The sequence below is a fragment of the Plecotus auritus genome, assembly GCF_963455305.1.
Source record: "Plecotus auritus genome assembly, chromosome: 5".
Classification (NCBI taxonomy): Eukaryota; Metazoa; Chordata; class Mammalia; order Chiroptera; family Vespertilionidae; genus Plecotus; species Plecotus auritus.
The window spans coordinates 141639237-141665011 of record NC_137776.1 but is presented as its reverse complement, the minus strand read 5'-3'; the positions used below and the strand labels follow the sequence as shown (position 1 = coordinate 141665011).

The 25775-nt window shown below is 37.3% G+C and overlaps 1 protein-coding gene across 8 annotated transcripts in view; it reads left to right on the top strand.

Annotated features, from left to right (window-relative positions):
• The window catches only part of TRPM3 (transient receptor potential cation channel subfamily M member 3), a 711013-nt gene that overhangs the window by 474676 nt on the left and 210562 nt on the right, over positions 1-25775 (top strand). For all 8 annotated transcript variants that reach the window (XM_080667736.1, XM_080667735.1, XM_080667742.1 and 5 more), the window contains exons 4-6: positions 5179-5392; positions 9170-9294; positions 21959-22130. In XM_080667736.1, the coding sequence (XP_080523862.1) occupies positions 5179-5392; positions 9170-9294; positions 21959-22130 (511 nt within the window). The remainder of the gene's footprint in view (positions 1-5178; positions 5393-9169; positions 9295-21958; positions 22131-25775) is intronic.

Below are 25775 nucleotides of genomic sequence, written 5' to 3'. Positions count from 1 at the left end.
GCTCATTGCAAGGCTTTCTGTCGGTCAGGGACCTAATAATGGAAGGAAAAAGGGGAGATAACCACAGACATGGGTAACTTATTTGAGCTCAGTTTATCTCTAGAAATTAAAAATTGGGGAACTATAAGAGCATGTGTTGAAGGATGGGTTAGGTAGCCCAGAGCTATAGCATTCTTCCTCTTGACAGGTATCCTATATAATAAAAGGGTAATATGCAAATTGACCCAACAATGGAACAACTGGTTGCATGACGGTGCACTGACCACCAGGGGGCAGTGGTCAACACAGGAGCTGCCCCTTGGTGGTCAGTGTGCTCCCACAGGGGAAGCGCTGCTCAGCCACAGGCTGGGCTGACAGTGAGCCTAAGCCATCAGTGGGACATCCCCTGAGGGCTCCTGGACTGCTAAAGCACGTAGGCCAGGCTGAGGGACCAACTCCCCACCCTCCAGAGCATGAATGTCGTGCACTGGGCCTCTAGTTTTTGTATAAACACCTGCACCAATCACTCCAGATAGTTTAAAGAGTTGAGATACAAAGCACTACTGTGAACGGCATACTAGTTTACTAGTAGACGCTAAAGGCAAGTCATTTGAATTCTTTAGTATGCAGAAGTCATTATAACCATCACCCAATTTGCATGTATCAGTTTTTCTGCTATAACAGGGATTTTGCACAGTTTAATCTTTACCATGTCCTGTGAGATGATCAGGATCATCCCTATTTACAAGAAAGGGTGCTCAAATTGGCCAGATGGCTTACAGGGCCACTATCTGATGCTAGAATGTGATGCTGCACATAAATGGAAATCAAGAAATGGAAGCACATGTCACCACATCAGAGTCCTGCCCAGGTGACAAAATTTAATATACACATGAGGAGGATTTCTTTTTTTTAAATATATTTTTATTGATTTTAGAGAGGAAGGGAGAGAGAGATAGAAACATCAATGATGAGAGAGAATCATTGATCAGCTGCCTCCTGCACGCCCCACACTCGGGATCTAGCCTGCAACCCAGGTATGTGCCCTTGGCCAAAATCAAACATGGGACCTTTTAGTCTGCAGGCTGACACTCTATCCACTGAGCCAAACTGGCTAGGGCATGAGGAGGATTTCTTATTTGTAAGGTGAACCCTTAGCAATTAATGAGCTCACAAGTGGACAGTCAAAACTGCTTATCTTGACAACCAAAACAGCTCCTCATTGCAAACCGCATTGACCATTTAGCAGGAATTGATGAATTGCTCCGGGGACAGTCATTTATGATATGGAAGCTGCTGAGTCAGCACAGGAGTGGGCTATTATATTACAAGCACCTGGAGAGCTTACTGAATAACCTGATTTTATGGGTATATGAGTATAATTTAAATCTTCAGATACCACAAAACACCATTTTATCACTTAGTTTTATTATCTTATGCTCATTTTAAACTAAAAAATCTTTAACTTCCACGACTGAATTTATTTTTAAGTGAGGTTTTATTGAGTTAAAAATGCTAAGACAAAAGACTGGTCTTGGGGCATGGAGTCTAAATTACCAGGGGCATGGCCAGGTAGGAAAGACAGCATGTCCACTGTCCCACCTCCAGTATGAGGAATGGGAAAGAAAGAGGTAGTCTGACAGAATTCACATGAGCTATGGGCAAAGGTGTGGGGGACAGTGAAGCAGGGCCAGCGCTGGGGTAGCAGAGTCCCCATAAAGAAATGTCCACTCCTACAGATTGGCTGTGGGCAGCAGTCTGGAAAAGCACCTGTAGATGAGCAAAGGCTCCTGGAGTTAGATGGTGCCTGGCTAAAAGAAATGGCAGGAAATACCCACCTGGAAATTAATCCAAAATTCCAAGGGGTTAAAACAGGAATGTGAGAAGTCTTTTGTGAGCTGGTCAGCAGCCATTAATAGGCTAACAGTTTCATCTCTTTCACTCTCCAGCCTGCTCTTCAATTTAGAACACCTCAGAATTTTTTTTTTTTTTGCTTATCACCCAAAACCATTTCATGGAGTTGCTAAACAATAATATAACAAAAAGTAACAAATTGCTTTATTTAAATACTTCTCTTTTTTCCTTACATTGCCTCTCATTCTCAAAGGGAAGGGCACAGTAAACCACAAATAAAACCAAAGGACCAAGGACACCCAGTATTTGTTATTTATCAGCAATGGGATGTAGTCAGTCATGTGTTCCTTTGTATAAGAATTATTCCTGGTAACAAAGAACTAGGTAGTTAGAGATATGCTGAGTGTTCCTATTTAACATGACTTGTCCTGAGTAATTCTTCCAGTATTTCCTCTATTTTTCTCTTTGATTTCATATAAAATATTGAGTATCCTTTCTTTCCTTGGTCCAATGACAGACACAAGACACACCACTTAGACTCTTTGGTCTGAGAAAGAGTTGTAATTTTCCCTGGGGAGCTGGTTAGAAATGCCAAACCTCAAGCCCCATCCCCAACCTGTTGAATCGAGGTCCTCCTGGTGAGTCATACATGTTAGACTGAGAAGCACAGCTCAACCTAGAGTTCCCAGTGTAGCAGTAAATTTCAGAATGGATTAGCGAATGGTTAATCTATAATAATGTAATAATAAAAGCATAATATGCTAATTAGACCAGATGTCCCTCTGGATGAAGCCGGGACTGCGAGGGAAGCTCAGGTCCCGGGTGCTTGCCGGTGGCCGGAGGGAAGCCCGGGTTCGAGGTGCCAGAGGGAAGCCGGTGATGGTAGCCAGGGGAAGGAAGGCCTACTCTTGCACGAATTTCATGCATCGGGCCTCTAGTTATTAGATAACTAGCTCTGAAGTCCCTGTTATTCATTTTCCCTAGGTTTCAGTATCCTCATCTGTAAAGCAGGAGAATTGAACTGATGATTTCTAGTTCCCATGACTGCTAACCCAAGATCCCTTTTATTTCTAAGATTGTAACTACTTCATAGCCAGTACTGAAAAAATCATGGTCAGGTCAAACATGGTCCCTTTCCTCAAATATCTTGCAATGAGATAAAACTGACACATGCAAACAGCAATCAGAAATAAAATATCAGACTGTGTTTGACTGAGAGTGATATAGCATCAACATGAGTTTGCATTCTCAGGAAAAGTCAGTGAAAGTCTTTGAAAGCCCTAGAACGATTTATATAGATGAAAGTGGAGGGACTGGGTTTTCTAGGAATTGAGAAACAACATTAGCCAAATACAGAGAGAAGTAGGGAAATGACTCTGAATAAGTAGGGTAAGGCCAAATTGTGGGAGACCAGGACAGACAGAATGGGAGTTTACGTATGATATAACAATTTGAGTAGGAAAATAATATGTTCAAAAAGGATTTGGGGAAAGAAGTCTGCAATTCTAATAAGTTCCCAGCCAGAATATTTTCAAGTGTTGCCTATTTACCATTATCTCTTTTATCACTATTGAGAATTCTGATATTGACTCCAAGGGGCTCCATTTTTCTTCTGTTTTCAATTCCTTAGTCTCTAGGTGGCATCTGGTTTATTTCTCTGGATATATCATTAGCATGCCTATTCGGTAGTTTAATTTATCCATTTATTTTTTCCTTTAAATTATTATATTTTAATTTTAGAAGTTCTATTTTTTATTATTTTTCAAATGTATGTGGTAATTCATTATAATCTCTTGTTCTTTACTCACATAATTCAATTTTCTCATTTATGCTTTTTAACATACTGGTATTGCTATTTCAACCTCTGTGTCTGATCATTTCAGTATCTTTGAGGATCTTATTCTACTGTCTGTTGTTTCCTTTTGTTCTCATTCATGCTGCTTTATTCCCTTGTGTAATTTATTATAATTATTTTACTATGAAATTATTATTTTTCCCTTGGAAATTATTTGAAATCTTGATTGATGACACATTCCTGCACAAGAATTTACATTTGTTTCTGCCAGTTAGCTGGAGCCATTACCCCAACAGAACCATTATACATTACTCTGAGTTTCTGAAACCATGGTGATAGTGTGAATGTGGGCCAAAATCTGTTTGAGGATCTATTTTTGTTTATAAATAATCAGAGGGGAATTTCTTTTTCTTTGCTATTTAGGAAAAAAGGTAAGCAGGCAAACTTCCTGATCTCTTCTGTACATCAGACTTATTTTTTTCTTCCTTAATCTTTAGGGTGGAAGCCTCTGAAGTATCCCATGTTTATAGGGAGTCCCCGATTAGACTCACCCACACTGCATAAACCCATTAAAGCAGATACCCAAGGTCTTCCGGGGTTTAGGAGAAACTGACAGGGTTAAAGCCTGCTTTAGTGCTTCCTTATCTCCTGAGATTCCAGCTTCCACTCTGTTTAGGAATCAAGATATTCCCTCTTTTCATGCCAGCTCAGCACTGCATTACAAAAGGCTTTCAAATATATTTTTCCAGTATTTCCATTGTTTCCAGATGGAAATGGAAGGCTTTATACAATTAAACTGAAGCCTAAAAGTAGCTATGTATATGGTGATATAAATAACTATATACATAGATTTATCATTATATGTATTTATGGCATTTCATTTATAAGTTACTTGTCATAACTTTATTTCTGGTTGCATCTGGTAATATATATGCTATACATTCTAATTTTTTTTCAACTATACTGCAAGAGAAATTTGCATGCCTTTTGTCACTTGTCTTCTTTGAAAGATAAAGAAAACATTTGGTATGCAGTTATTATAGATTTAAATAAATATAATCAGCTGTTACCTTATTTTAAAATTTTCATTACATTATGTAGAATGATAGAACTTTTCAAAACCTCTTGAAATAATAGTGTCACAGCAACAGTTACACCCAGGTCCAGCTGGCATAAACGGATCACTTATATTGAAAATATTAGAAACATTTGAACTGTTGCACAAATGTTAATGCCAGTAAAATATAAACATGATTTCCTTTGAGCAAAGAGTATATTCCAAGAAAAATTGTGCCTGTGCTTCATTTAAGAAAAATAATTTGAAAGTTTGTAGTTATTCACAATTCCAAGAAAACCTTTAAAAATAGTGTCTCTCTTTGTCTAACGAAGGCTCATTTGGTAAAGCAGATGATTTACCCCTTTTTAAAAATCTGGGTTCATATGAGACATTTTCTCAAGTAAGTACACATCTCATTCATCATTGCAGTCACTAAAAATAAGCAGCCCCAGCCAGCCCTGCCCTGTCTAATCCATGGCTGTTCTTCTTCCAGTATGTGCGAGTATCTTTCGATACAAAACCTGATCTCCTCTTACACCTGATGACCAAGGAATGGCAGTTGGAGCTTCCCAAGCTTCTCATCTCTGTCCATGGAGGCCTGCAGAACTTTGAACTCCAGCCAAAACTCAAGCAAGTCTTTGGGAAAGGTCTTATCAAAGCAGCCATGACAACCGGAGCGTGGATATTCACTGGAGGGGTTAACACAGGTGACTGGAAGGGGGGCAGAGAAAGGCTACTTAAGCCAGGAGAGCACTGTGACTGAGATAATTTTCTCCTGAGGTTGAATATATTTATATTCCCAGCTTCTCCTACCCAGGTGTCCATACTCACTAGTTATCTCTTCTCTCATCATTCTCTCTCCCTTCTTTACCTAAATAGTAACTCTACCATTATTTCTCAACCAAGTAGAATTCCTTGCGCATAAGAAACAAGTTGTGATATTTAATACTTGACTATATAGAATTTTTAAATGTGATTAATGGAATATCATAGGATATTTTCAATATCTCAAGTTGCCAAATAAGCACCCAATAATTCTTTTAAAAAATTTTTTATGTTTTTTCAAATACAGTTAACATTTGATATTATATTAGTCTCAGGTGATCAGCATAGTGATGAGACATTTATATAACTTATAAAGTTATCCCCCAATAAGTCCAGTATCCCCTGACACATACATATTTATTACAATATTATTGACTATATGCCCTGTGCTGTACCCAATAATTCTTTTTTTGTGTTTTTTTTAAAATTTTATTTATTTTTTTATGTTTTATAAACTTTTTTTTTGTTATTTTTATTTTTTTAATTGTTTGAAGTATTACAAATAGTAGTACATATGTCTCCTTTTTTTTCCCCTCATTGACCTCCCCCCGGGCTCCCCTTCCCCCCAGTACATGCCTTTACCTGCCCCCCCCCCTCCCCAGTGTCTTGTATCCATTGGTTATGCTTATATGCATGTGTACAAGTCCTTCGGTTGATCTCTTACAGCCCCCCCCCCCCAACCTCCCCTGCCTTCCCGCTGTAGTTTGACAGTCTGTTCAATGCTTCTTTGCCTCTGTATCTATTTTCCCCCATTTCTTTCCTTTAAATAATCTTGCCTCTGCAGACTAGAAATAAACATATAATAACAAAAAATGTTTGAGCCCCAATTTCCATGTCCAACAGTTCTGAGTCCCCGTTTCAATGTCAAACAGTTCCTTATGTGTACATGTCAGCAATGATATCTGGATGGTGGGCACATGGTGGCAATGCAGGTCCGACCCTCTCTGGTTTGGTCCTAGGCAACCTGCTGCGTCACACAGCTGCTGACTGCTAGCGTGGCAAGGCGTCGTCAGTGTCTTCCATCTCTGAACTGTTTCTCCTCTTGTCTTCTACCCAATAATTCTTTAAGGAATAACTTTTGCTCTAAATTAGAAGCTCTGCCTCTGTTTTTTACTTGATTTTAAGTTTGATGGAAATAGCTTTAATTTTTGTAAAATGCCCTTTCCATCTGGAACATAAATTATAGTAGCAAAGTCCAGAATATTATTTGCTTGTTATTCCAATTTTATTAAATAATCTCTACATCAGTAGAAGATACACTCCACTCTGAATTCCAAACAGTTTTTTCAACCTGCAAAAGACATTTCTACATTGTGATACAGGCAGGTTGTCAAACCAATTCCTACAAATCCACTTACACTTAAGTGCTTATCTGCAGAATTAATGTGCAACAGAGAGTGGAATGAATGCCTGTAAATTGTTTTGACATATTTTCCCAGCCTGATTCTGAAGTGCCAATTGAAAGTACACAAGTAATGCCACAGTGAGTTAATTCAAACTTGTTACAAGACTCAAAGTCTGCAGATGTAGGCAAACTTGGAGGTGGTGAAACATTCTAACATTACCCTGGACCAACGAGTTTTAAATAAAAGATTATCTCAGTGTTGTTTATTCTTTTGTTTATAGTTTGGATGATGTTTGTGGGTGAGACCTACACTCAGAATTCTCCTCAATACCTTGAATTTGTGAGCATTCGCCACGGAACTCCATGTGCACATTTCAGCAGTGAACTCTGAGGATTGCCCGAGCTCTTCATTGTCATTGTGAAATCCTGGCTTAGTCTGTAACTGACATGATCTAGGAATGACCTGCTCAGTCAGCTCTTCACTGTTTATTGTGTAGTGATCAGACGTCTACAGAGCAATTTTCTTTCAATGACTGTTTAGGCTTTAGGGCTCCAACTTTCACTCACAGCTTAGCAGGCACCATTCGCCTGGGATTATTCACTCTTTTGCTCTCCTGACATAACCTGTACCTCATACAGAGACCAACTCAAAATTTCTAAAGGTTCTAAAAAAATTCGTACCCATCTTTTGTTTCTGAGTACTTGTTTTTCTTCTTTTATGAAGCACATCAAATAACAAAAGAAGAATTTACAACATAACTACTATAAGTCAAAGAGTTCCTTTCTGTCTCATTCCAGGCTTGATGTTCAATGCAATACTCATTGTGAGGTTCTAATGGTGACACACGCAGATTACATAAGAGATAATGGTGGAATTATGGCAGATGGAAGGGCATTGAACTTCTTGTCCAGGACTAACCTGAAAGGAATTTTACATGTAAATGGGGGGAATTTTTAATATGAATATTCACAGCTTTGTTTCTTATATTTTTAAACCAGTGCTCTCACTTAGGAGATCCATAGATAAGCTAATAAGTAAAATTGATATTCTTCTCAACACTTCCAGAATAGCTCAATGTGGATTAGTGGTTATTTACACTATTTTGTTATTTGATTTTTTAAAGGAGGATCTTTCTGTTTCTTCTTACAAATATTTCAGAATCGAGTTGTTTACACATGTATGTCCCATCCCATGACTCAATTGCCTGGTGTGTTTTGTGTGCTTAGTTCATTGTATGGTTTCTGTTCCTTTACTCTGTGCTAGTCCCTGAAATACACAAAGATGAGTAAGACACTGACCCCCCCTCCCCTCCCCCTCAAGGAGTTTTACATTTAGAGGGGCCATCTTCGTGTGCAATTATGATTCATGACAGAATATGGTCGGAGACATATTGAGCTATTCAAGATATGCAAACCACATCCTGTTCAAATTTAGACAAAATAAAATCCAACTCAGCTTTCATATAGGAGATGAAACTAGGTGTGAAGTTTTCCTTGAGCGATGGGTGGAATTTTTGTAAGTGGAAACATCTTCTCTTAGAGAATATATTTCATATCTTATATGAAAATTACTATTGAGGAGGGAGGTGAAAAGATTATTAATTGAACCTTCTTTAGATGGTTTATAAAAAGATAAACTATAGGTCTCCAACCATCTTATAAATTGAATTTCTCACTTTTAACTACAGTGATGGGGAAGGCCATCATGATAGGAGAGGAAAACTATTAGAATGATAAAGATAAAAAGGTATATTTATATATTTTTAACATGAACTTTCCACAGAATATGCCAACATTTTCTTTCCAAGTAGGGTCTGCACATTATGTGTCCATAAATTGAAAGATGAAATCAAGGTTGACAAAATCTGAGCTGTCACTATTCTATTTAACCCTAACTCTTACAAATTGTGGTGTAAATTTAATATAATGTTATATATCATGCTTTTTATAGGATACAGTCATGGAATTGGTTCTTAGTCATATTTAACACATCATTATGCTTATAATACCAGAAAAAGATTTTCTAAGTTTAAAGAATTATATTTATGTTTTTATAGAAGTTAGATGCATTTTTTCATATAAGATGGGGTAAGAAATGCATTGCTGGAGTTCATATACAAGTCTTGGCAAATGTATCTGGCATTAGAGGCACAAGTTTATATTCACATAAACAATGCAGTTTGTATAGAAATGTGTCAAAATTGTATATTAAGTACATTTAATCTTGGGAGAAATCGTTCTCACAATTTACTTTAGAACAATGGAAAGTAATGGCTTTAAAAGGCAAGAGTAATACTTCTCTTTTTCCTCTTAGGTGTTATTCGTCATGTTGGCGATGCCTTGAAGGACCATGCATCTAAGTCTCGAGGGAAGATATGTACCATAGGTATTGCCCCCTGGGGAATTGTGGAAAACCAGGAGGATCTGATTGGAAGAGATGTAAGTCCTGGGAGTTTTCCCTGTATATGTAACTTCTCATAGGGGTGATATCAAAAAGTTATATAAAATTGCAATTCAAAATATGCACATTACAGTACTCTCTTAGTCCCGACCTCCCAAAATGAAACTTATGTTAGGAATCATTTATTGAAAGACTATTCACTTTCCAAAATCTATCTATGAAAACTCCAGTGTCAATTCTTTTTACTAAGAAAGTTCCTAAGTAAGACCTATCAACTACCTTCTTGGCCTGAATCAAGCAGTGGTCTTTCCTCACCCATCAAATCTTGCAAGTGCTCTTGGCAAGGTTACATTAAGATTAATTAATAGCATGGACCCATTGACTCACACATAAAGAGGTCTCTCCTCACCCCAGGTCTCCAGCTTCTTTATTATTTGAGTGCCCTTCACCTAGATCTGGAACACTGCAAAGGGAGATTCTTTGCATAGAGCTGGCTTCCTTGGTTGGTCTCTCCTTCACTGAGAGCTTGGGTGAGGAGTGGGCATAGTTGGGTTCTTTATGTCCCATTATGGAACTATTCAGAAGCCTTGACCAAATTCAGCAAGATGCCAACTTCTTTTTTCTATTCTGATGTCCAGAGCTACACACTGACCAATCAATCAACAATTCATCAGAGAGAACTTGGGCTTATATTTATCTGAGTCATCATCTTATTTATGAGGTCTGACAAAAAATCAAAAGAGAAAAAACTCAAAGAAGTTGAGAATTAACTGGTCTTAAACTGCTTTTTCTGTTGTATTGCAATGCACTGAAACTATCTTACTTCAAATGCAATACAATATATGCAATTTTTTCTAATTCAAACAAAATACTTGAAAGAAAAAAATCAAATACCATGAAACACAAGCAGCAAACAAATACTCTTTAACTTCATCAAGGCTTTTATTTTAAGTTATAGGAAGTGTCCATATCAATGTTACCAATTTACATGTAGACATGCTAATTTATCCAGAATATGTAGAGTAAGGAATGAGATATTAGTTTTATCAGTGGAGTATCCCTGTAACTGAAATTTACTGGCTATTTTATATCACAGACAAATTAAATATCTCAAGCAGCAATTCCCAGAGTTTTTCGTAGTCAGAAATGACTGTAAAAGTAATGTCACTAAAAAAATAAATAAATAAAAGTAATGTCACTAATTTTTTTCAGAGTGTCTGGGACTCGTCTTTGATGGAGTATACCTGGATTAGATTCCAAGTTGGCTCTTAAGTGTAGGTTAATTGTGACCTAGAACAAATATACTTCTTAAAGAACTAGAATATGCTACAATGTCCTAATACCAAAAGCATTTATTATTGCATTTTATTAACAAATGAGTTAATTATTTAAAACGTTGTGATAACTCAGAAGTCATCTTTAAATATTCACAGCTTCAGCATCTCTATCATAAACCTAAGTTTATGATGTTAGGTGGGAGAGGCATTCTGGAACTTTCTCATTCAAATGACCTAGGAATAAATAAAAGCTGATTATTTCTTTATTCAAGAGAAAGTAACCAAATAATTATCTCAGTTGCCTAAACATTTGCAGAGAATGCTGGCCTTTTTATAATACTCTGTTTGTTCATCTTATAAATCTTCTATGATTGCAGAAAGACAATACTTACATTGCATTTACTTGTTTTGCTGAGTTGAACCACTCCTGATTTATTTTTCCTCCCATTCCTGCATTTTTCTCTGATTTTACCTCCCCTTATGCTATTTTTATTCTTTTCTTTTTCCACGTATTTCTTCCCACTTGTATGCCAATAGGAATTTACCCATGCCTGTGCCAGTAGGATTTAATTATATTGCCTGACTTTCCAATGAGAAATGGTCTTGATACCAGCCTAGAGGGCAGAAAAAGCCACTTGTGTGTACAGTAAATTGTGCACATTCATTGTCCCTGCTCACAGGAGTCTAATAAAGGCAAGCCATAGCTCACCAACATCCAAGTGAACCTGCAGAGAGAGCATAGAGAAAAGGAAATGAAATTGGCAGGTTGTAGAAAACACAGGAAAAACAGTTGTATTTTAGTTCTTCAGTAAATCTTTGACCAAGATCCACTGAATTTCAACCACACTAGTACAGTTTTTCACAAAAACTGGGGAATTGGAATATACATAGAATTTCCCAGGCTCTTGTTTCTCAAGCTGTAAATTATTATAATAAAATTGTTTGGTATATATCATGACATAGTTTGAGGGAATTTTTAATATGTGTTTGCTATTCTAGTATAATCATTCAAAAAGAATGTAATGGTAGGTTGCCATAAAAAGTAGTATATAAATAAAATGTTGATGATCATGGTAAAATCCCCCTAAAAAATCATCAAAATAGAAATGTTTTCTGGTAAGCTTAAGTAGTTATAACAATTTTCATAGCTATTTTAACTTAGTGCCTCTGCCCTTTTTCTTCTACTTTATATAATTAAACTTGCATGTAATAAACATCAAAAAGATAAGCCTCATGTAGCAGGGGGAAAACACTAATGTATTGTTAAAAATCTTTGCCACTTCAGAATTCTATCAAAATGCAATTATTTGAAAACATAAAATAGTGGTATTTTTTGTCAAGTCCATGTCTGTATTTCAGAATAATGTTGAAGTGGCACAAAATAAGTGTCAAGGGAAATTTAGGAAATTTACTTGAAATAAATAAAAATATAAGAATAAAAGAAAGGCTCCATTTCTTATGCTTGATATTTACTGCAGTGGATTTATTGCCCAACTGATAGAAAATATAGATTATTTTATTTCTGTGGAGCTGGCTCTCAAATGAGCACTTTTAGAAGCTGGACATTTAAGTATTACTAGAGTTACGCTATTTATAGCAGCAGTTGACACTGCAGTTGCTAGTTGCTATTCATCTCAGAATATGAATATCCCTTTGGAATGCTACTATAAAGGCAAAACTAATTCTAAACATAAAGAAGAAAGATTAAATTGCCCCAAGTCTGCTTCGAGATATGCTAAAGCATTTACATTACCTCCCTTCAAGTCTTAGCTCTTAGCTAGACATTAAGTTAGACTTTAAAGACACAGGCATGTATTTTTGGATTCTCAGAGCTCCAATTAGAGCCTCAAGTGTGGGTGCTCAATGAATATTGATGAAGCTGAATTGGGCATGATGAAATTCAGGCTACAAGGAAAATAAACAGTATGGGGAAAATACTATGATAGATCTTAACTAGTTTACAACTTTATCACACGACATTATCTCTAATCATATTTCCAAGCTTGGTCATACTATAATGACTATAGTGAGGGCATTTTTTAACCTGGCATATGAATAGAAAACTATTTTCTTATTTAGCAATTCAAGGTGGGAGGTGGATGGTTATGTTGGGAATGGGGGCCAAGTGTAGACTGAGAACAGGCCTTTCTCTAAACCCTTTGAGAAATGCATGATTCACCCAAATGAAGGATAGAACTAGCCTTAGTTCTTTAAATTTAAATATCTTCTATTCTGTTTAACCAAACATTTCTTTTCTGAATTAATAGGTTAATACAACAGACTTTGGTTAAGGATATTGCTATGAATATTAGATAGTAATACTTTTTTGTCCTGAGATTAGACATGAAAATGTATATTGTTTAGCTATTAAGGTGAACCCCACCTCTGTGATTTCTCCATATTATTCTTACTGCCCCTTTCTTCTATTACAACCCACAAAATTCTACACTTCAATCAAACTAACCTCAAGACTCACTTCCACCAAGTCATCTTTTCTGACTAACTTTATCCCACATGTCATATCCTGATTTATCTCGTAACTGTCTTCTTCCCCACCTTAATTAATAACTCCTCAAAAGTAGAGACTGAGTTATTTTTGTTTGTTTCATATTAACCACTGATGTAATACTTTTTATGAACATGAAACATTGACATGTCATTTAAACTCCACAAGATTTGATTATTCCACTTCTAAGTGGATTATGAAAACACCTGTTCTGTCTATCTTCATAAAATTTCTATGAGCATAATCATAATAATGGTAATTATAGTTTATTGGGCTCTTATTTGATGATGCTCTCTGTGCTGGCATATATTATTATCTTATGAAGTCTGTTATTCCTTTTCATAGTAAGGCAGCTAAATAAGGATTAGAACAAGACCCACTGTCTCTGAAGCCCATACTCTTAACTAGTAGTATGCCAAGTAAGATATAAGGAGATATTTAATGATATTATGTTCTTATTATTAGTTGAGGTAATTGGCAAATATCATATGCCTGTAAATTGAATTAAAAATAGATTCAACAAGTGTGGCCAGAGCCCTTCACTTTGTCCCTAGATAGTCTCAAACTGCATAGATGATTATGAAAGTGTCACCAGTGTAAAGTCAAGAAAAAAGATCCAATGTATTTTAATTTTCATTTGACTCATTTTAGACTTGTATTCCTTTAGAAAACACTTTTCCCGGAGTTTTTTCAGAGAATTGAACAATTTATGAAGCCATTATCATTTGTTTTTTCCCAAATCTAGATTAACAACACACATGTCAAATTAAAAATCTAGACATGATCACAAGAAAAAATACATTTCATTTTAACTTGAGGATGAAAATTGTGTTTGGGGAGATTTCCAACACATCATCTTATGTGCTTATCAAATTATTTTGACATTCAAGGACATCTTATAGTTTCCTCGATTATAGATTTATTCTCAGAATTTTATAATCTTTAAGAGTTCTTATATTTAATTGGAAAGTGTTCTTTTGATATCATTTTTATATTTCAAGCCAAGAAAAAACAAGTTTAATAATACCATTGAATGATAATTCTGATGTAGTTATCAACTCAGTATATATATATCACTTATTCCTAAGGCAAGCCAAATATGAGCTCAGAAAACTTACCACAGTAGTGGTCCTTATGCAGAGTTTATTGGATTTTTCATTACTAAGTTAGATAAGATTTATCCAGGAGATGTGAGAGGAAAAGTTCACAGCCAAAGAGACCCACTCAAGTCTGCTACACAGAGCATCCAATACTACTGAACCTGGACCACACACAGGTTCTAAGCTAATTTACTTACATGGGGAATGCAGATTCAGTGAACACAGTGTTGAATTTGGATATGGTCATGCTGATTCCAAAGTTCTTTTGCGATATCCATGAGAAAATATCCAGCAGGCCAGTGAATCTATGAGGCAGGATCTCAGGCTACACACTTAAATTTGGAAGGTATCTGCATAAGGATGACAATTATCTGAGCCATTTTTGTGGATGAGATCCCCAAGTATGTAGAGTAAGAAAAAGGAAGGCCTACACTTGAATCCTGATGCTCTTCCAACATTTTATGGCTGAGCAGAAGAAAGCGGCCTACAAAGGAGACCAAAAGATCTTAAAGGTAGGAGCAAAACTAGAGAGTGTTATGGAATCCAAGGGGAATGTGTGTTTCACGATGGAGTGAAGGGTAATGCCAAATAGAATTGCAAGACTATGGAAGGTAAGGATTTAGAAGTGTTCATCCAATTGATTAAGATGGACATCATTGGCATCACTGGTTCCGTCTGTATCAGAAGAATGGTGACGATCAAGCTCCCATTTTAATGGGTTAAGGCAGGAGAAGTAGAGATGACAAGGAGAAACTACTCTTTTACAGGTTGGATTGTGAAGAGAGGAGATATGTACGAGTAACTGAAGGAAGCCATAAATTAAGGGTTTGGTGTGTTTTTTTCATCAAGATAGGAGAGACTTGAGTTGGTTTATATACTTATGATAGAAAGAGAGCTAGAGATATTATTAGTCATGTAATATTGGGCATGTTACTTAACCTCTTTTTGGTAGTTTTACCATCAGTAAAATGGGAAAAATGATAGCAATACTAAAACTAACAACTTTTTACTACCATTAAGAGAATTAAAAGATTATCTGTATAAAAGTCCTTAGATGGGTGCTGATATTTATTAAGCTCTAAAAATGTGTTGATCTTACTATTATTGTGATTATTTCAGTGATAAATGATAAATCTCCAGGCTAAAACTTCAATATCCTGTCGCCAGTCTTTTTTGCATACAGCCTTTTTTCTTCTGTTTCAGTTACAAGGGCACAGATGGTTAATCTCCCCTTGAACTCTGGACTCCTTCACCTCAGGGTTTCTATAGAACTTTTTTTATCAATTATGTCCTAAATGAGAAAGGTTGGTGTTTGGGTCAGACATGTGAGGAGAGTGGAGGATGACAGTTGCAGTCCCAGTGGAGAACAAGAACCAGGACTGTTCAGAGCCCAGAGGAAAAAAGCCAGGTAGCATAGAGAACCCAGAGGGGGCAAGAAGTCATGAAATTATGATGCATAGCAAATCCAGAATAGAAGGGAAAGGATACATTGTGAAGCCTCAAAGAAGATAATAATGCACTACTGTATCAGTTATCTATCACTGTGTAACAAATTACCCCAAAACTTGATGGCTTAATGGCTTAAAAACAACATTTTTGTCTCACAGTTTCTGTGGGCCCCAGAAATTTATGAGTGGCTTATCTGGATGGTTCTGGCTCTTAAGGTCACAGTCAAGTCATCAGTGGGGGCTGCATCATCTGGGGCTACAAGACCCTCTTCTAAGAGGACTCCCTTGCATGGCTGTTGATTAGGAGTTGCTCACCGTGTAGTCTTCTCCAAAAGGCCACTTTATTAACATGGCAGCTGCTTCCCCCAGAATAAGTGATCCAAGAGAGAGCTAAGAGGAATCCTTTAATGACCTAGATTTAGAAGTCACATACCATTGCTTCTGTTTTCTTCTATTTCTTAGAAGTGAGTCACTGAATCCAGCCTAGACTATGGGAAGATTTTCAAAGAATTGGAACATATTTTAAAATTTTCTCACTGATACATGGTGATTTCTAAGGTACATAATCCCTTTCCAACTAAAGGGTCATTTCCCACTGCCAGCAGGCCCTGTGTCTGAATGGTACACAGTTCCCCACAGGACAGGACAAAGGGAAGTGAGCCTATTCAAGGGGAAAGGCTGACATGAGAATGGTGCAACTCACAGCCCACGAGTTGAGCACACTTTCAAAGTGCTGCAGAAAAGTGGCATTGTTCTTCCCAGGGATTGTAGTGGGAGTCACAGAGATGAAGTATGTGGGCCCCGTTTGGAGATGGACCCCTGGGTTTGCTGCTTTCTTGTTTGGATTGCTGAGCTGAGAGGCAGCATCTGGGTTTCAATATGACCCTGCTTTATAGCTAGACTTACAGCTGAGCTGTCTGAATAGTATGTAACAAACCAGTGTCCCCACTAGCACAGGCCTCTCTGTGATTATAAGGACACACACACAGTGCCTTTCTTTCTTTTCATTTTTCATTTTATTCTCAGTCCCTGTGTTTCTTTAACTCAGACACAGAGGTTCTTCCCACTCCTCTTCTCTCCCAGAAACATATGCCTGATCCTAAGAGAACCTCACCACTCCTTTGTTTCTCTCTCTCCAAAGCACAAACCCCATTTGGCTGCCTGCTGGTGCCTGTCCTGACCTCTGTATACTATACAGTTCTAGTGGACTCATCTGGAAATAATCTGAGCAGCTGTCAGAAGGATTTTAATGCTCAGCTAAGCCACTGGCAAATATGTCCAGCAGCAAAATCATAATATCCTTTATAAATTTACAATCAGGCTGGGTCCTCTGTCTTCCCCCTAAATGTCTCCTGGTCTGTAAAGGAATTTATATGGGGTTTTGAGGAAAGAATGCTAGTGGGGCAAATTTGGCCAAGACACTTCACTTCTCTGAGCTTCTATAGTTTCACCTAAAAAATAAGCATGAAATGGATTAATCCATGTGAAAGTGTCTAACTCGGTGCCTGGCATAGTGTGGTCAGCGAATGCTAATTTTCTTCTTGCCTTAATTAAAATCATAGTGCTATTGGAAGGAGAAGAATGACTCTGTGAACACCACTACCCCCTCCCCTGCTACTTGCCTGGGTAATGCTCATACACACCTCACCAGGTAATAAGATCTGGGATTGCAGAAGACCTATGATTGATGACTCAAAAACCTGACTCAATTCAATTCCATTTTGTTCAAGAAAAGAGTCACTGCCCTTTCATTGTAGAAAGCACCACAAAATAGAAGCGATCCAAGGACATGAGCAAACTACTTACTTTTGTAGCCAGCACACATAGAGGGTCATTGTTCTACACTATCTTGAGAAAAAAACACAATTGTACTCCTCAACACAGAGTGTTCAGACTCAATTTTAGAGATAGAAAGCCTTTAAAAATTATAGTCATCTACTTTATAGATGAGAAAGCTACCATCCAAAAAGTTTCTTTCACTAAATACATTTTTAATATTTATTGTGAGATATTACCTAGATGTGAGATTATACCTGTATGTCTCCTCAAGCTGGCAGACTCATACTTATCACATTCATTTTCTCAAAACATTCTTAATGAGTAAATGAATGAATGAATGAATTCAAAGACTTGTTAAAAGTCACACATTAGTAACTAGAGGACCTGGAATTAGAACCCCCACTATGACTTCCCATTATGTACTCCTGGGTGAGACCAAAACATTCATGAAAGTAGCTAGGAAAACTCAAACAGGTCTTAGATTAGCTCCCAAGTGATCAGCTCCTAAGTGATGGATTTAAGCCTGTCTGGAGAAAATAAAAACAGCACTCTGGCACCAGCACATGAAGGACGTTCCATTTTTCCATGGTGTCTCTGGATCAGTCCCTTCCTGGCAATGATAATGACCTTACAGATGCCTTATATAAGGGATCTTCACCTCTATTAACCCCTTAAACTGCTCCTACTTTATTGCCTCTTTGTTTTAGAGTCAAGGTATATAGGCCTTGGAACCAAAATTTTACCAATCTGTATAATGGATTAATGAGTGAAGAAGTCTCTCATCTACTCTTGAGATACAAGAAAGAAAGGCAAAATGTCATTACATAGAAGTATTCTGGCTCATAATACCCAAAGACTACTAAGTGTCTGAATTCCATTTCTAACCAAATTTCCCTCCTGGATCTAGATACTACTGTATTCACCAATTATAAAATATCAATTGACATGTAGGCCTTTCAGACACTAATCAGCCTATCTCAACCCATATTCCTCATCTGAACTATAAAACACAAAAAATTATTCGAGTGACTCTCTTCTCAGTTCTCTCAAGAGTGGTACCTAACTTGAACCTTTATTCTTAGGAGAGAAGGTGATCCATTACATATAGTGGGTGCTGTAAGTCATTAGGGCTTGACTCTCTCAGGAGACACTGGCTGTGAAACATAGCAGGGTAATCTAATATATCTGTAAGTCATCAACATGTCAAAATTGTTCTTACTATGCCTGTGTAGAAGTGCATGTACATACACACACATTTTTACAAAGGCCTCTTTTTATGAGCTCTTAAAAATAAAAGTTGATGTATTACCTCCAATATTTTGTCAGAGATAAAAATTCATTTGTATTTTATGTAATGAAAAGGCATTATTTTTCTCTATTTGAAAAACATAACAAGAAAGTCAGTAATTCTTTTGTAGATATGCAAATTGAAACTGCTGGTATGTTTGTAATGAACATCAAGTGGATTTTGTAGGCAAGTTAGACCAAAATGCATTCCTCAGAAGTATTCGGGAAGTTATTTCCTTCTTGGTAGTTAATCAACAAGTAGTTCTAGAGCATCACCCTCGTAAATGGCCTGGGAGGACATGGCAAAGAAAAAGCACTTTGCATGTTTTGCCAACTGATGGCTAATGTCTTTTGCCTTTGCTTACATTGCGCCATTGCAATCTCTTGTGTAAAACAGAAGTCTGTGATTTGTATACCGTTTCCTTTTGGTCACCAGTTTGCGATTAGAAAATCACTTTATAGTTGGTAAAATAAAGCAGAGTTTAAGAAGGAAATTACCCTTATAGATTGCCTGACAAGAGCCAGGCATGGTGCCATGTATTTTACACATAATCTCATCTAAGGGAAGTGGTTTTATTCTTTCCCTTTTAAAGATTAAAAATATGAGACTCAGTTTTTTGGAGAACTGGGTTTCAAACGGATTTCTATGGCTCATACATTCAGAATTGTTCTAGGATTCAGCATATCTTCCTCCAATGATGACTAGAAAATAAATTAGGACATTTTAATTATTTTATACTTATATCCCCTATTCAGCAGACACAGTTTTTGTCAAAATATGATCACCTTTCATTTACCCTAGATATAAGATCAAAAGAAATTGGAAGCAGCAAGATGAAGAAATTAAAATGCCTGAGTGATACTGTATACCTGACCTTCTTGTCAAGATTGATTCAAATGTACTAGTATTCCCAAAGAACTGGTGTGCCATGTTTCCCAAGAAAAAAAGGTCAGCACTCAGAAAACAGAAGCACCAGTGTCCTTAGAACTCTGTGGTGAAGGAAACAGATACAGAGAATATAGTCTGATGATTTAATTATGTCCTTTTATTCTCAGATTATAGTGAGTACATGAGGTTGGCCCAGAATTATTTTCTGCCTTTCTTCATTTGAAAATGTCACGTTCACTGGTGGTCTTTAATTAGGTTCTCAGGAATTATAAAACATGTCCTCAAGTCTCAGCTAGAACAAATGTCTGGGTTCACGGTTGTGCAGAGTTGAACTTCTAGAAAATCTACTGTCCCCTGCTTTGGGTCTTCTCCTTGGCGTGGAGCCTGATGTTAGAAAAGGGAGAACAGTAACTAAAGCATTTTCTTTTGTCCAAAAGCACCATGCAGAGGTACTTTAAGAAGAGGAAAGAGTCATTCTGCTAAGCTTCATTCAACCAAGCATTAATATTTATTAACATCCACTCTGATGTAGAATGAATGTTTTATGACAAAAAATGAATAACAACAAAATGGGCATTTCAACCACAAGTGACCTACTCTTCCACTGATGAAGAGCTCAGGATGGAGTTAGCCAGCCATTGTCTCTGTATTTGCGGGGGGACTCTCATTCAGTAATGCAGACAAAGAAGTAATTGAATACCGCTCCATGTGATTACTGGAAAACAGTACTCAAAACGTTCTGGGCTTTTATCAAAAAGAGCCAACTGAAATGAAGCAATGAATTAATGTTACGATGATGCTACATAAACAAATAGGACATACATTAAAAGAAACGTAGGATATTTCAAAAGCTCAGAATTATACATTTTAACTTTAGATTAGATAAAACCCCAAACTAGTGGTCAGCAAACTGCGGCTCGCTAGCCACATACGGCTCACAAGCCGCTGTTTGCCACTCTGTTAACTAATGAGTTTTCCGACCACTGCCCCAAACAATTCAGAAAAGAGAGGACTTTTCCCCCCTATTTTGAACAAAAGCATGTCTGTCTCAAGTTGTCCTATTCATTCATTCACTATTTATTGAGTAGATTGTGATTGCTAGACACATAGAAATGTGACTTTTCAAAATAAGCATCAAGGTTTAAAAAAAAATGACTTGTGTGAGATCTTTACTATTGCAGACATTCTTTGTTAAGTTAGTTTGTAATTCCTTTTAACAAACCACTCAATCTTACTATACCTTTTTTCATGGTGAGGTTATTACACATTGAATAACATCTCACCTTCATAGGTAATGTACACACTGCACAAAGCCCCAGAAATAGGGACCCCATAGTTTATATTTCTGTCGTGTCAATTTCAATGATTCAATGTAGGGAAAATGTAATGGCACCATGTGACAGTGAACTGATTGAGTCTTCCTTTTCATGGTCTTGAGAGAAGTTTCTACGTAAGTACTTTAGCAGTAGATTTTCAACACATACTGTTTTCATTGTGTGCAGGCAGTGTAGAAAGGGGGACTGAGCATAGATTTGGAATCAGGCAGGCCTGGGTGTGAATTCTGGTTCTATGTGCAGTGAACTCTTGAAAAATCTACTTTACCTGTTTCTTCTTCTACAAAATAAATATAACACCCTCTAACTTGTCAGATTGTTGCAAGGAATATAGATAATGTAAATAAAGCAACTAACTCACCATAGGTTTTGCTTTCCTTTTATATAAAAAATCTGAAAGGCCACACTAAAAACTGTTCTTTTGTAAGTAATGTAATTTGCCATGAAATTAAAATAATGACAACAACAAAAATAAGACAGTGGTGATCATTTTGAGACTGATTCATATTCATCTCATGAGGCAGTTATTTTACATTCAACATTTATTTCCACTTAAATAAGGTGTTGAATAAGAACAGTGTGGATCTAAAATAACAGAATTTCAGATTATTGAATTGGCTTGATTCACTCCCTCCAACCCCCAGCTTTCACCATTCTCCAGAATCATCATTACTCTGCTGTGTCTGTTGGGATATGCACATAATAGAGAAGAGAAAGAAAGAATCAAAAATAACTAAATTTAAAAATTATTTTTAGTTCCTCAACAAATAAAAGATCAACTTCAAAATGAAACAATCCTTCACGTGCCAATTTTTGTGCACCACGAAAGCATAAACTCTAGTTCTGTGTGCATTCAGTAAATAAATAAATACATGATTCTTTCAGCATAATCTTGCTTCACACAGAACATTCACCACAAATCTTGCTTCTATCCCAACCAGTATTAGGAAGAGGAAGTAGACTGTGCTTTCACTGTACCAAAGGATTGGTTTTCCTTCTCTCTCTTCTCTCTGCCCATTTCTCCTTTTAAAATGCTGTTTTCTTTTCTTTGACTTCTGCCTCTTCCCTTTGAAATCCTGCAGGTTGTCCGGCCGTATCAGACCATGTCCAATCCCATGAGCAAGCTCACTGTTCTCAACAGCATGCATTCCCACTTCATTCTGGCTGACAATGGCACCACCGGGAAGTATGGAGCAGAGGTGAAACTCAGGAGACAGCTGGAAAAGCATATTTCACTCCAGAAGATAAACACAAGTAAGTAGCTGCTTTCCCACTCTCACGCCTCCTCAGACGTGTGTTGGAAGTGAATAACTTTAAGTACAGCTTGCAGAAATACTACTAAAACTTGAGCAAGTCTCGAACATGGATCATTATGATTTCTACTGGGCCAGTGGTTAGAATTAGAGGCAGTTGTCTAGAGGAGGACAATCGGAGGCCTAAGAAAGGATCACACACTTGATTAGCGGACTCCATCTCATTTATCATGCATGAAAAGTCCAGCCCCTTCTGGGGTTTGTGGATGCAGATGAGCTTTTCTCTCTGAACTTTTCCTATATCTTTTACACAAAATATTCTTAAGGAGGAAAGGCACCCTAGGGAAATTGTTTCTTATTTATTACACTATTTTTGATAGCTAGAAAAAAAATCAACTTTGATCTTAGCACAGATATGGCTGTGAGAAGGTATTTCAAGGGACCTGACATTCTCTAAACTAAAACATCATGTGTAAGCATCTTGATGAAACTTCAATTCTGTCTCATATGTATTCATTCATGGTTCTTGATACGTATGTATTTAGATATATGTATACCACATGATATGTATCCAATGGTTACACTAAAGTTCTCTCTTCTGTATTCATGTGTTCTATGCTTTATCGTGCACACATTTGTTTTACCTGTGAAGGGTAGCATTGTAACAACAGCACTGCTCCCCCGCTCACAAAGTGCCTGGCATTTCAATGTGATAGAGGTATGAAAATAATCTACTGTCTCTTCTCACAAAATAAAATTCACATTGTTTTCACAAAGTAACATCCGAGGCTTCTCAGCAGGCTCAGACTTTGTGGTCATCCATTGTATGCCCCATCAGGAAAATGTGAATTGAATTGATTGAACTTTCAAAACCTGCAATTCCAAATAAGAAAAAAGTTCTCTCTGGCTGGATAAGTTCTCAAAAGTTCAGTATAATGTGATTCAACTTGCCAAATGGCTTTTCTCTTCTCTAGCCTTTTCTCTGCATCTGTCCCAAGTGGGATCTCCTTGCTATAACCACCTTTCTCCCAGGACTGGGATGTTCAGCCTACGAGACCACAACTACATTTTCTTATTCTCTCCTTTCTGGTTTTACTTTTGAGGAACTGCTGCTGTTTAGGCAGTCAACTTTCATACCTTCATCTTTTTCATAGGGAAGTATAGGCCTGAAATCAAAATTGTATTAATAAACTCTCTTCTATCTAAGAATCTTCAACTGTCTTTGGAAAGGGAAAACATGGTATTATCCTGAAGGAAATGTCTTTTGAAAAAAAAAAAAAGGAGAAAAGACTAGAAAATGCAATAAAGCACTATAAGAAAGTTACATAACGTTTACCCATTCTATCGAATATTATAATAACATTAAATTTTAGGATAACAAAATTCACTCAAGTTTGGCTCAGTAATGAGACAGAATCTGTCCAGACGAGCCAATCGTGTCATTATGTCAGCCCCTGGTGGCGGCTGAGACGGTCAGTCAGTAGTGTTAGGAGGAGAGGTAGGTGTGATTGTATAAATTATAAACCCAGCTAAGGGGTGCCTGCCCGAGTTAAAACCTATCCAGTGCCTCACAGGCTGCCCAAGGAAAGGATGTTCTATTCTAATCAGTCAGCCCCTAATTTAGTCTCCTGAAAATTAGACACTATGTCGTCATTCACTATACCACTCTACCACAAAAATACTGTCCCCCACCCATCACACTCAGGATGTTCAAATATATACTCAGCATTTCTTCATTAAGTGTCAATCCTCCTCACTGCTTATGGGTGACCTGCATGCCACAGTAACCTTTCAACAAGTCTATTTTCCTACATAATGATATAATCTTCTGAAGAGTATTTTCCTTAAATATTAAGTGAATCCTGCTCATGAGACCTTTAACCCCTTTTTGGTTAGCCTGCCAGTTATCTGTAATAGCATGTTACAAGCACAGTGTCTTCCATATATATACTACGCTGGCCTCTATGATCTCATCTCTCCCTCCATTCCTTGCTGTTGCCAACAGTCTGTCCTGAGTATCATCATTGGTCATTGAAGGGCTTTGTTTTTAAAGGAGAATCCTTTCAGATGTGAGCAGTTGTCTTCTTTGGAACATTCTTCCATTTGCAATTTTCTAAACGTCACAGTTAACATGCAAAGCCTCAAACCATTCCAATCGTGCTTTTGGTAAACAAGTATTTCTTGAATTCTTATTACGTACCAGTAGTGGTTAAGGTCTATAATAGCAGCAGTAGGTAACTCATTGAGCTTAAGTCAAGAGGGGAAAACAGAGTAATAAGTAAATAAGTAAACAGATAAATATATGATGCCTGGTAATAAAAAGCACTATTAAGAAAAAATAAAGCAGAAAGTTATGTGCATGTGTACATGTGTGCACATGTGTGTGTGCATGTATGCATGTGTGTTGGGAGGATAGTGTAGATTAGGTGGTCAGGAATGGCCTCTATGAGGAGATGATGTGTAAGCAGAGACCTGAAATTAGGGAGCCAGCCGTGGAAAGAGCATTCTGGGGAGAATGAAAGCGGGGACAAAGGCCCCAGGTGTTCAGTGAAGAGCAAGAAGACCTGTGTAAGGAGTTGGATTTTATTCTAACAGAACTTGGATCTGATAAGTTACAGGAGCTCCCTTATGGTTTAAAAGAAGCAACTGCAATAATGGAGATGAGAGATGGCAGTGGTTTGAATTAGGATGGCAGCAATAGAGGTAGCAAAAAGTGGTTATAGTCAAATATTTTTTTCTTAACTGATCTTTTTTTCATGTAACAAATTATGCATAACCTAAAATTTACCATTTCAACCATTTTAAGTGTATAGTTCAGTGGCATTAAGTACATTTACTATTGTGCAAAAAGTCACGGCTCTCTATCCCCAGAACGTTTTCGTCATCCCCAAACTGAAACTCTGCACCCATTAAACACTATGTCCCATGTCCTCCTCCCCCAGACCCTGGTAAACACTGTTCTACTTTCTGTCTTCATGAATTTGCCTATTCTAGGTACCTCGTGTAAGTGGAATCATTTTGGCCCTAGGATATATTTTGAAGGTAGAGCTCAAGAGGACTTGCTAATGAATTGAGCATTTGGAGTAAGGAATAGACATATCAAGGATGCTGCATGGTCATCCATAGAGATAGCATCACATTCTTAAAATAATTATACTAGGTCCAAGTCTAATGAGTATGTTTTTATAGAAAAGAAAAGGGAGTTGAGGATCATTTTCAGGGGAATTGGAATAAGGTCTTTAAGAAGGAGGGAAGGGGTGAGATTCAGTGCACGCATGAAAATGTGGCCTTAGGTAGAACAGGGATAATTTTATTCTGTGTAGCAGAAGTGAAAGCAGAGTATTTGGGTGCAGGTGTGGGTAGGATGGAGCATTTTCTGGTGGGAAGATCAGATGGGTTTTGTAGATAGCCTTATATTTAAAGAAAATAATACAGGCCATAGGCTGAGAGAGTGGAAAGAAGGAGGTATAGGAGATCAGGGAGAGGTAAGAACTATAGTTAGTGTAGAGAGTGGATGGACTACGGAAATGTATGATTACCCCACAGCAACCTGGACCCACTTGGTATTGTGACCAAGAGTTTAAAGTGTCAAGAATCATCAGGGTTGCGTGTTTTGTTTCCACCCGTGTTCAGTTTGAGTAGTAGA